Source organism: Electrophorus electricus, chromosome 15, assembly GCF_041902795.1.
Source record: "Electrophorus electricus isolate QZ-2024a chromosome 15, ASM4190279v1, whole genome shotgun sequence".
Classification (NCBI taxonomy): Eukaryota; Metazoa; Chordata; class Actinopteri; order Gymnotiformes; family Gymnotidae; genus Electrophorus; species Electrophorus electricus.
In genome coordinates, this window is record NC_137511.1 from 2,976,897 (window position 1) to 2,988,192 (window position 11,296).

Here is an 11,296-nt window from a genome sequence, read left to right on the forward strand (position 1 = left end):
CACATACACACACTGATGTTGGAGCTGAGGCTGCACTAATCACTTGGGTGGCTTTACTGACGCACACACGCTCCACAATATGCCCATGATATGTCAATAACACTGTTTTGTTTTCCACTGGACTGGTGCGAAGCCGAAAGCTGCACTGTGCTTGGGGGGGATGCCACGGCTGTCTGATCAGGATGTCGCTATGTGCTCTTGAGGAAACAGTACCTGAGATCCGCGCGGTCACCGCCGACAGCTGCGCGCTCCTTTAATAAGGCCTCTCGGGGTTCTGCGCTGAGTGCGCTTTGGTTTGGGTCACATCTCTGTTCATTTGCTTATGGTTCTCAGCGGCCCTCCCTTACCTTTAAAAGAGGATGATGTCTGCAGGATACACCAAGGCTCGAGTGTGTCGACGCTAGGAGCAAACAGACTAGCACAATGAATTGCTTCAGGGATTCAAAAGAACCATGCACTCAAACCTTGAATATCGCCTTGACTGACCTGAGCTTCAGGTCTCTCACTTTGTCTCTTCATATATGACAGACAGATAAATATACATACACAATGTTCTCAAGTTTAATTACTAAAATTGGGGACGTGGAAATTGCTGTTGGCGTCTTTGCTGAGAATCATCAACTAAAAACTAGTCAATTCGATCTGGGTAAAAAAGATAGCTCTTTCTGGTCGATACAGCAATAAAACCAACCACTAACTACTTGCACGACTCTTCAAAAGCATAAGGCAACTGTCTGAAAATAACTTGCATCCATTTAAAAAACTCCTGAAAAAAAGTTCACATTTGAAATGTGGCATTCCTTGCTAAATGCCGCCACCTTGAGGACATACTGTAAATCTGACGAGCAGTCCAGTCACAAAATCTGTCCAAAAGAGACTGTTTCTGAACATCCACAAGCGCCAAGGCAAGCCATTAAAAACACAAGTTAAAGAAAAAAAAGCGCCACCAAACAGGCTCACAGCTTCACTAGAGGGATGCCAACAGCAACCTGTGCAACACAGACATTCCACTTCACAGTACCCCGCTGTCAAATAAATAAATACAAAAACTTTTCTTTAAATTAAAAAAAAAAAAAGGCCTTGGGGTACACGAGGATGTAAATAGAGTGTTTGTGGGGGCAGCTTCCTCTGAAGCAGGTCTCTTCCTGTCACCTGAGGTCCAGCACTGTGGTTTTGGAATCCTTCACAACCACATGCTTACAGATCTGCAAAACAGCACATTTCATTATGGCCTCCTGCGAGAGACACCGTGCGGCTGTGCCTCTGAACGTCATCTGCGGTTGGGGGTGGGACTTGTACCGTGAAGAGAGGTGGGTCTTTGGAGTGGGGATGAAAGCCCTTCAGCCTGCAGCCTGCCACTTCGCCCATGCCAGCACTGGTGAGTCTGAACACGCCCGTACTGTGGAGAAACACGGCCCCACAACTCAGGCTCCGCCCACACGCTCCGATCCCCTCCGACACGCTTAACGCTAATGTCATGGACATTGCTAACGCAGTGGTTACACGCTTTACGTACGCACATCCAGGCACGGTGCTTTAGCCAAAAATAAGTCTGCCCACGCGTGACTCATGCCAGACATAAAATTATGGAACACTTCACATGGCACCAAAAAGACGGCAAATCTGAATGATGCCATCAACATGTACAAAGTACAACGAACAAGGTAACTGAGAAGAAAAAAAATAAAAACATTCATTATCTGAAATAAGTGAAAGGGAGTCAGTATGGATCAGGAGCCAGTGCAGAGATTAGGTACACACACACACACACACACACACACATTATGTAGAGCGTAGATATACTCACTCATTATGCTTGGGTGAGCAGACAATGGCAATGGCTTCAGGCAACATAAGTTGGTAGGAGCTGTGGGTGTGCAGATCCACACTGGAAAGGAAAGCTGTTTGTGTGGGGTGCGTCTGCAGGCATGTGGGTAGACACACACACACGACAGACACAGACACACACACAGACAGACACACACACCCCAATTAATACCCAATGTCTTTGCATAACTGTTTATTCTAATCAAGCAGAGGCGTGTGTGATCAACAGTTCAGAATAACTGCAGAATAACTGGTGCTACAAAACGGATGTTTCCATGGTGACCCCCAGCTTGATGCCCATGCAAATGAGAAGAATAACCCAACAGGGTCGCTCTGCGCACACTCTCCAGATCTCCTCAAAACTCTGTCACGTTACAGCGACAGAATTTCAGCCTTCAGATCTGGCACTGGCTTTCTCTGCCTAGGAATAACGGGCACTTAAACGCACATGTATCCAGCCAAGCGTGAGCAGACTGTGGTGGTCCTGGAAGCTGAAGAGCTCCTCGACATTCTCCATGTCACAGTAGTCTGGGCCAGCTGACTGCTTGGGCACTATCACGTGCGTGAGCACAAACTCGTTGTGGGTCTGTGGGTCAGAGAAAAAGCAGTAGGATTGTTTCAGTCCTCTCTGAGGGCAGCTTAGCTGCCATCAAAATGGCACACAACTGTAAAGTGAGGCACATTAACAAATGCTTCTTGATCCTTCTCTTAGAAATGAACAACTGGCGTGGACTCACACACACCCTGCTCCGGCATTAAATGCAGTCACTGCGGTAAAGTCATTACAAACACAGACATGCTTATTCCAGAGCAACCAGACACGCAGAAACAAGTCAGGCCAACTACAAGCAGAGAGCAATTATCATTTGCATGTTTCCATCTGACCTGCATGTTTAATAATTGCACTTTACAGATTCCGATACAAAGAGCTTGGATTGGTTTGCTTCCGAAAACAAATCCATTACTTTTTCAACAACAATGCTTTTTTTAAAAAGTAAGCGAGATTACGTCGGAAATAAGAACAGGAAGGGCCGAGGAGAGGATGTTTGAAGCGCCGTGGCTCGTACCAGTTTCCCACAGAGCACGCCACATGTCTCGATGCCTCTGGCTGTGTTGCTGTTGGCCAACAGCAGAAACCTGTAGGTCAGGTCCCGAGGAACCAGAACACGCCTCAACCCCTCCACCCGCTGATCTGGAGACAGTCAAGCACACGCCCGCTGACTGCACACCCGCTACACACATACGCAGCCGCACGCTTACAAGACTTTACAGTCGTTCTGACTCTCCGGATGGGACACTCACTCTGGACAGCGGCCAGGGTGGCGGCTGGTTTGGGGATTGCCGGTGGCGGTTTGTTCCGGTCGGGGTCCAGCCGCACGTGGTTCTTGTGGGCCTGGGACAGGCAGGATGCTTCCATCTGTTCAGGCACTTTGGGGGCGGAGTCTTCCCGACGGTTGGCCTGCTCCTGCCGGCGCAGTTGGTCCTCGAAGTAGCGGAACTGCTCCGACTCGAGCTGCATCTTCCGCAGCTGCGCCACACGCCGCCTCTCCTCCTCCAGCAGAGTGAGTCTCTGCAACTGCTCACCACACACTGCCACTGGCACAGCCTGGCTCTAGACACACACACACACACACACACACACACTTAAAATACAACTCACGCCATTGCATTCACAGATGGACACAGAAATGTTCACAGATAAGCCAGGATAAAAACACGGGCAATTTATCAATTCTACCACTACTGACTTAAACTACATGCATCTTCCTCGCCGCTAATAACAGCAACTTTGTCTTTCCATCTTAAGACAAAGGGATGCAAATCTGTATTTGCAATTAATTTTGATGAGAATGGGTTTACCAACACTGGGCTTAGAGCCACAAATAGTGCGACTCGGTTTTAATCTGTTCAAGGCCCGTGTAGGCGGACACACCTGCCTCTTCACATGTTCACTGTACTCCATGCTGTATTTCTCATGCAGAAGTTTCTTCAGCTGGTCTTTGCGTGGAAAAGCCACCTCCTGCAATTTCTATGAACAGACAACAGGCAATTTAAGGCAATCTGCTTTAATGGAGGGGGTGGGGCTTAAATCAATACCAGCCAAAGGGATGTGATGGTTTCTCACACACATCTAAAACCAAAAGAAAACATCCTCATGGACACAAACCATGAAGCAACTGTGGCCCACTTAATAATGTGTAAAAACATATTAGAAATACTAAGCACAGGGCTCGTGCATATAGATTCACCACAGACGACTGCAGTGTGGGTGCCCTGGCACTCTTTTCTTAGCGTACCGTGGGTAATGACAGTACTTGTAGAAACACTAACTCTATGATTCATTAAATTAAGAGAGCCTGTTAAACAGCAGCGTCACCATTAAAACAAAGACGCCTAGTAGCTGAGCTGATATGAGACCATTATACTCTTTATCCATTTATTTATTTAGATTTAGCCTCTGTTCCCTCTTATATAATTTATCAGTACCAGCAGTAAATTAAAACACACCATTTACCGCTAACCCTTTTTTAAAAATAGCAAACTCCCGAAAATGATAAAGAAAAAAAAAAATATTGTGACACACACTGTGCATTATGAAAACATCACCAAAAAATGAAAAAAAAAAAAAAAAAAAGTGTTGTGATGTGTCGGCGAGAAACGGCGAGGCCTAACGTAAAGCTTGCGGGCTCGTCTGCGCGCCTCTGTCTCTTACCTTCATTATCACCTGCTTCTCGGGGACGCTGCATTGCTGGTAGTCCCTGTGACTGGGGAGCTTCTCTACAAACAAACTACAGAGAGAAAACAGCCGGCTGTCAGCTCCAGCACGGAACAAGAGCCAAAAAAAGAAACCCACAACAACGCATGCAAAAGATTAAACAGAAAAAGAAAGGGGAAAAAAAAAGAAAGCAATATTCAAGTCATGGGTCGCTAAGAGCTGTGATCTATAGTGATCTGTAGTGTGCTGTGGAATCTTTATCCTGTTCACAGGTGAGAAGACGTGTGTCACATTTGCTGTCTGGACTGATGTGGGGTCAGTACGTGATGAATTTGCTGTAGAGGATGAAGGCGTTCTCCAGACTGCCCTCTTCCAGGTACACAGCAGCCATGCGCTCCATCTCCACGCCCGAGCGGAAGTATCGGCGAGGCGTGATGTCCTCGTTGATCTCGATGTCATAGCCCATCTTGCTGAGCGCTCGCACGCGCTCCACCGCGGGGAGCGTCACATCCGTGTAGTCTGGATCAGCCGCTAGCTTCTTCTGTCGGGGGGGGGTGAAACAAGTATTGAAACACCATGTCTATACACACAGACAAGTGCAAGTTTCAAAAATGCAAATATACACCTACCCACACACGATTAACATACACACACAGTGCATCCATTTGCTCAAAACACAACTAGGTCTGGACCCCCACACATAAGCAGAAACCTTCTCATCCACAAACACCACTACCCACCCACACACACACACACACACACACACACACACACACACACACACACACACACACACACACACACACACACACACACACACACACACACACACACACACACACACACACACACACACACACGCTGTCCGATTCACAGAACTCAACGGCGGACCGGAGGCCAGAGTGGAGGCCCTGGGCACCCATACTAATGGCCGAACAGAGGCGCTTTTAAGGGCCACTGAGGAAAGAGGGGTCCCATCAGCATTCAGCAGAGCTCAGAGGAGCCAGGGCCAGCCAGCAGGCGACGCTCGCCATCCATGACAACCGGCCTCACTTTGGCGTGTGCCAGAGAGCGGCGGCAGCCGGGAACGCCGTCGACGCATCCAAAAGGCTCTGCCATTGTTAGCCCGGGGGGTGGGGGGGGCTTTTATTACACAGGCAACAGGATGATAACACTCTCTTTGTCCGTAATCATCTATTCACGGAGAGGGGAAGCAACCCGTGAAGGAGGCCTACATCCGCCACCACCTCCTCCTCCACCCTCCCAGGATGGAAGGATGTGAATGATGGAGCAGCTGCATCGAGCATGCTAATGAGAGAGAGAGAGATGCTCCAGCCCTCCTGCCAGCGAGCAGGAAACAAACGCACTAACCTCTCCCTCCCGCCCCCCCCCCTCACCCCCTCACCCCCTCACCAGGGTACTGAAGCTGAACTCCTGCTCCATGGCCTCCTTTACGATGCGGCCTTCCAGGCTCCGGTCCTCCCAACGTCAGCGTCCGTCACCCTCCGAGACAACTGCGCACTGAGGAAAGGAGACATAAGCACCGACACGGCAGCACCGCAGGAGACCAGGTTCCGAGGACGCCTCCACGAAGGAAACGCCACAAGCGCCACTGCGGCTCCCCAACCCTGCTGCGCGAAACACCGACCCCAACGCGGAGCTCTTCAGTAAGGCAGCAGGTACCTCTGCCTTCCTTTCCTTCGCATCCTATTCTTAAATGCACTTATAGGCCCACATAACGAGTGGCGCGTCAATCTCCTCCGGGAGGCTATTAATTAAATTAGAAATCGTAACCCCTGTGTTTCAGTCCAAATAGCTAAACATGCTTTTTCCACTCCAGAAACTGTGCTACAGTTGCTATGACAGCTTGTAACCATGCAGCAAAATATGGTGACTCATGAATATCTTCAGCTGTGAAAAAAAAAAAAAAAAAAGTGGGGGGGGGGGTGAATATCCTTGGCGGGCTTTTGCACAAAGCTCAGGGCTTGGAAACATCAGCGCCGTTCCTCTTTGAGGCTTTCGCTCCTCTGCTGCCACGTTTGCATTCGTCTTGGTCACTGCACAACAGCTCTGCCATGGATCATCATGATATTCAGGTGGGTGCTGCCATGGCAACGTGAAGTGGATGCACAGTAAAAATAAGGGCCTGGCGTGAAGGAGTACAGGTGCTGTTTAACGCTGAGCAGGCGGCACTGCGAAACGACTACCCAGGGCATTGGAGATCTGATTCGTGGTGTGCCTGTCGCCGTCAAGTCTCGTGCATAGACGACTCGCGGTGAAAAACTGGGCATTTTCTTTTGCACTCTCATAGGCTGTGCAATGTGAACACTTCGTGGGTTCTGACAGACGGTGTACAGCCCTCTAAACCTTAAAAGGATTTACACATTTGCAATGTTTTTAGCAATAATCAAATAGGTACGGATCAACTCTTAACTTCTATGCACGTTTAATACTAAACACAAATACCTCAGTGAACCCCCTAGCAACAAAGAGAAACCTTAAAATGAAAAAGTGCATTTATTTACTTTATTAATCTGTAAGCAACTGATCAGACATAAGAAATGGTACAACAATGGTTTCAAATGGTCATTAGATTAACTCATTTGTGTCACACCCCATTTAATTCTACATTTGTTAATAGGGGTGCAAAGTTCACTTTTCTAACACCTTTCTAAATAGTTTTAAGGTCGATGACCTTTCTATACATTTTCATTTTGAAGAGAGACACTGTCAATGAAGTATGAGTGAAGAATTCGGTGGTTGTGCAGCATACCTTCAGAACTGGCTTTAAAACCCCCACAAACATCACAGGTATTCCAGTGAGAACTGGTGTTAAGTTTAGCATTCGTGACGTTGCTCGGTGCATTAACCTACTAAACCATCCAAGAGCGGTAAACCTCACTAAATAAACATCCTGTGCCAGTTAAATTACGACACAAAACTTTGTGATGGACGATGAGTTTTACTTATACTTAAAGGCATATTGCTCTTAAAGGCACAACAGGAAGTCTAGTACACACCGCCTAGCACGCATGATTTCACTGAATTGTTAGGCACGTGTATCTGCTTTCTACCCACAAAAACGACACACCATTAGACAATTGCTAAACACTAGAGAACCAATACTGGTATCAGTACTAGAGTACGATAAAGCCCTGCTGGAAATCTTTCCTCAGATTTATGCAAAGGGATTTCGTCGGTTTACCTTTAGCGAACAACACGATTTCGAAAAGTAACACCGTAAAAACCTACAGCATCAGATCCTCCCAAAAATACTCACCGGTAATTCGCTCGCCGTCCCCCGCGTCCCATGCTCCCCGCGCCCTAGCCTTCCACCGCGAGCATCACGTGCAGCGCACGCTAGAACGCGAAGCTGAGGAGCAGGGAGCTCGCGTCAGTGGCCCCGCCCGCGCGCCCGCCCCCGCCTCACTGCGAGGTTACCTGCGCGCGGCATGAAGACCAGTCCGCCACCCGCGATAAGCCGCCTGCAGCAGCTAAAACGGCTGGACGCTGCTTCCTAACGGCGTCGCCTGCAAGGTGGGACGGCGTGAATGCGGCGATCCCGCGCAGCGCTGGTTTCCTCCTGACGGATGAAGGGGTGGGGGGCGAGCGAGCGAGAGAGAGACGGGCTCGTGGGTCCAATGAATGCACTGCAGCTTCCGCGAGAGCTGGCGGTGTGATCCAGTACAATCACGCCGCGGTTTACAACTAGGAAGCTTGTAAACTCTTTTTAAAAGGATTATATAATGTAATTATTTAGCTATTTACATTATAGCTGCAAACGAAATTATATGCTCCAGATACAAGAACGCGATAAACACGAGGTATTTGCGTAAATATATGAAATCTGGTCATCTTCTCAGTCTTCTCTTGATTATTATAGGTTATTCACTTATTTTTAAATGTTATACGTGCATACTATAGCTAACATTTCCCATGCTCTTGGCTACGTAAATCTGCCTGAACATTGCGCTAGATGTCGCACAAATCTTACTAAATGGCCGGACTGCAAGCCGCGTTGTTTAAAGTCAAACTTGCAGCGTTAATCTAATACCCTCACTGGGGAGAAAACAGACATATAATTAATGTTTGTTAACAGGTTAAATTTGGTCCACCAGGAAGCGAACACCTACGTGTCGTGGCACTATTAGAGCCCACCCTGGATATTACGCCATTCTTCACACCTGTGCACAGGTAGGCTACATCCTCCTATAACTGCTGAGTTCTCCTTTTCCTTTTGATTGCGACATTGGAACTGTCGTCACAGTTACGACAGCCTGAAAAAAAGTAGCGTTTTTTTTTTTTTTTTTTTTTTAAATCTTCCTTAAGGAAAGAGCTACCGTTTTCGCTTCAGTCCAAGGACGGCGCACTAGAGATCACCGACAAACTGTAACCTTGTTCGGGGGGCATTTCGGTACAGGAGGACTCCCACCGTTTTGCAAACATTTGGGCGTTGCAGCCGTAGAGAGCCATGGGGATATCATACTCGTACTCTGAGGTGTGTACGCAGTACTCGTTGTGCTTGTTAAAATGCAATGGATTACATCTTTGCCTAACAGGTTTAGTTTAACAGTTACCCTAAAGTCTTCAAGGTACCTCATTCATCACCAATACTGCACTTATTTACAGAAAACTACATAATCTTCTGTTGTTCGTACGTGGTTTCTTTGTGTGCTTTAATCTGAGAGGGTCCTTTAACTCTGGTCTAATTTACTAGCATACTTTCTCATGCAGCCAACAAAGCACCAGGCCTATTGCCAAGACGCTCTGGAAAAGACCGTCTGCTGAACACTGTAAATGTAGATGTCTGAAAATGCTGTTCCATAGGTCTTAATATTTACACTTTGTGTGTGTGCTTTTGGCGAGAATAACTTTGACCGTAACCATCACTATCGCCATACTTCCCGCTACCACGGCAAACAGCAAACGCCTTTGCTTAATAGAAGGCAAATGGTGTAAGAGCAACGTATTATTTACAGTTCGCAAGAGTGCGTAACTGTGGTAGAGAAGGTCACGTTTGAGTTGTTTTAATGCTCTTTAAATTTTGCCATATCCCAAAACGTCGACCCAATAAAACTAGTTTATACCGGGTTTAAAATGGCACCATATTAAAACCTTTTAACGTCTCACCCAGCCGCTCTATACTGTTATACACGATTAGGTGGGAAATTCTTAAGAGAGCCACTTTATATCGCATTGATGTTGACGTGTGTACGGAAAGTGCATATTTCAGCTTCTTTCACTCTAGGTGTCTCTTGCTTCCGGCATTCTTCACCACATGTGGTCTGAGTATTCTGGTGGGCTTTGACAGACTATTTCAGCTTGTCTTTAAGTCAACGCATGGCCTGTTATGGAAAGTAGTACACATTTATTTGCGTGATTTTTAGTTATCCTCTTCTACCGTAGGCCATTTGCCAGGCCGCGTACAGTGGCGACGTTCACCAGGTGCATCAGCTTGTCAAAACAGATATCAAGAATTTAAACGTCCAGGATGAGACATTCGGGGACACACCAATCATAGCTGCCTGTAGGAGAGGAAACGTCAGGACTGTCAAATACCTTTTAGATCAAAAAGCTGATGTATCCATAAGAAACAAGGTACTGGAGAAAGTTTATGTGATAAACTTCTATATCCTGTATATCTATAATCTATATTTTAGCTGTTATAGGTAAAATTCTAAGTTTATGCTAAATCTATCCTGTTTCTAGTTGTGTATTAACTGGGTCTATTCACATGGTCTGATGACATGTTCTGCAATATCTTCTAGAAAAAACGGACTTGCTTGCACTATGTTGCAAAAAAGACATTTACCTTCTATGATTACCTAATGATCATCATTCTCATGCCCATCTTGTTGATTGGATATCTTATAATGGTACAGTATACATTTACTATCTCGCTATTATTTGACTACATTTTGCAAGCCTGCAGACTGTTAGTTAGGGCCTTGTTGGAGATTGTGAAAAGCTGATGTGTAAAATAAACCTCATCTTGCTCCACCCCGACTCTGCAGCTGTTAAAGCACATTTCTGCCTTCAGCCTAGCAAACGTGATAACTGGTTTTATGACTTTGACAGAAAACCATACAGAAGAAGCACGTGAACCTGATGAAGCTGCTGTTGAGTAGCAAGGTAGAGATTGATGCTGTGGACTACGTAAGTAGGAAACACCCTTGTGGATTAAGGATTTGGAAGCCAAAGAAATGCACCTGAATCCACATTTTCCACGTCTCTTGAACAGAAAGGAAACACAGCACTTCACTATGCTTGCCTGAATAAGAGTCATGGACTTATCCCTCTGTTAGTGGAGAGAAACGCAGATACGTCTATAAGAAACAATGTAAGTTCTCTTTTTTCCAAATCCAGCTAGTACTTTTGAAGTATGTGTAAAATGAATCTTGTCTCCCTCAAGGACCCAACAGCTGAACTGGTACTTTAGGGTGTTTAGAATACAGGAGTGAAAGCTGAAATGAACCATTTTGAAAGTAAATACAGTAATAAAGCCTCCCCCCCTTTCAGGATAACGAATCACCAATGGACATTGCAGAGAGACTAAAATTCCTAAAAGGGTTCATATTGTTAAAGAAATCAAAATAAGCTTTGTGGATGGAGGCTGAGGATTTCTTTGTGAAATTGAATAAAATTGGGTGTGTGCCAAACATCTCAACTCCAATTTTTTGCCAGTTATGCCTTAATTTGTGCTGCTGTAAAAAACTAGCTGTTTACATGAAACATTTTGGCAACTATACACCA

At 46.3% G+C, this 11,296-nt stretch overlaps 2 protein-coding genes across 5 annotated transcripts; one reads left to right on the top strand and one right to left on the bottom strand.

The window, feature by feature from the left end:
- Window positions 1-547: 547 nt before the first annotated feature.
- Window positions 548-7,963, bottom strand: stambpl1 (STAM binding protein-like 1). 2 transcript variants are annotated; one of them, XM_035533408.2, is made up of 11 exons: window positions 7,824-7,963; window positions 5,957-6,064; window positions 4,867-5,084; window positions 4,541-4,616; window positions 3,761-3,856; window positions 3,130-3,439; window positions 2,895-3,019; window positions 2,276-2,413; window positions 1,808-1,920; window positions 1,300-1,399; window positions 548-1,205 (listed from the first exon to the last, which is right to left on the bottom strand). In XM_035533408.2, exons 2-11 carry the CDS (start codon window positions 5,984-5,986, stop codon window positions 1,149-1,151), a joined length of 1,263 nt encoding a protein of 420 aa, XP_035389301.1. In that variant the 5' UTR covers window positions 5,987-6,064; window positions 7,824-7,963; the 3' UTR covers window positions 548-1,148. The 2 variants fall into 2 exon arrangements, with proteins under 2 accessions (XP_035389301.1, XP_081554187.1); XM_081698061.1 differs by lacking the exon at window positions 2,895-3,019 and having other exon boundaries at window positions 3,765-3,856.
- On the top strand, window positions 7,960-11,216 carry ankrd22 (ankyrin repeat domain 22). 3 transcript variants are annotated; one of them, XM_081698062.1, is made up of 8 exons: window positions 7,960-8,080; window positions 8,643-8,737; window positions 8,873-9,041; window positions 9,950-10,141; window positions 10,312-10,419; window positions 10,622-10,699; window positions 10,785-10,883; window positions 10,956-11,216. In XM_081698062.1, exons 3-8 carry the CDS (start codon window positions 9,015-9,017, stop codon window positions 10,980-10,982), a joined length of 531 nt encoding a protein of 176 aa, XP_081554188.1. In that variant the 5' UTR covers window positions 7,960-8,080; window positions 8,643-8,737; window positions 8,873-9,014; the 3' UTR covers window positions 10,983-11,216. The 3 variants fall into 3 exon arrangements, with proteins under 3 accessions (XP_081554188.1, XP_026869246.1, XP_026869247.1); XM_027013445.3 differs by having other exon boundaries at window positions 11,063-11,216; XM_027013446.3 differs by lacking the exons at window positions 7,960-8,080; window positions 8,643-8,737 and having other exon boundaries at window positions 8,829-9,041; window positions 11,063-11,216.
- The last annotated feature ends 80 nt before the right edge of the window (window positions 11,217-11,296 follow it).

What these genes read in the sequence shown, in the direction of transcription:
- stambpl1 (XM_035533408.2), bottom strand. Translation starts at nt 5,986, where the DNA reads ATGGAGCAGGAGTTCAGCTTCAGTACCCTG. An exon ending in CACCCTGGCCGCTGTCCAGA is followed by an intron (nt 3,020 to 3,129) that starts GTGAGTGTCCCA and finishes GACTGTCTCCAG; the next exon opens with ATCAGCGGGTGGAGGGGTTG. An exon ending in TGCTCACCCAAGCATAATGA is followed by an intron (nt 1,400 to 1,807) that starts GTGAGTATATCT and finishes GTTTCTCCACAG; the next exon opens with TACGGGCGTGTTCAGACTCA.
- ankrd22 (XM_027013445.3), top strand. Translation starts at nt 9,015, where the DNA reads ATGGGGATATCATACTCGTACTCTGAG. An exon ending in TGATTGGATATCTTATAATG is followed by an intron (nt 10,420 to 10,621) that starts GTACAGTATACA and finishes TGACTTTGACAG; the next exon opens with AAAACCATACAGAAGAAGCA. An exon ending in AGATTGATGCTGTGGACTAC is followed by an intron (nt 10,700 to 10,784) that starts GTAAGTAGGAAA and finishes TCTCTTGAACAG; the next exon opens with AAAGGAAACACAGCACTTCA.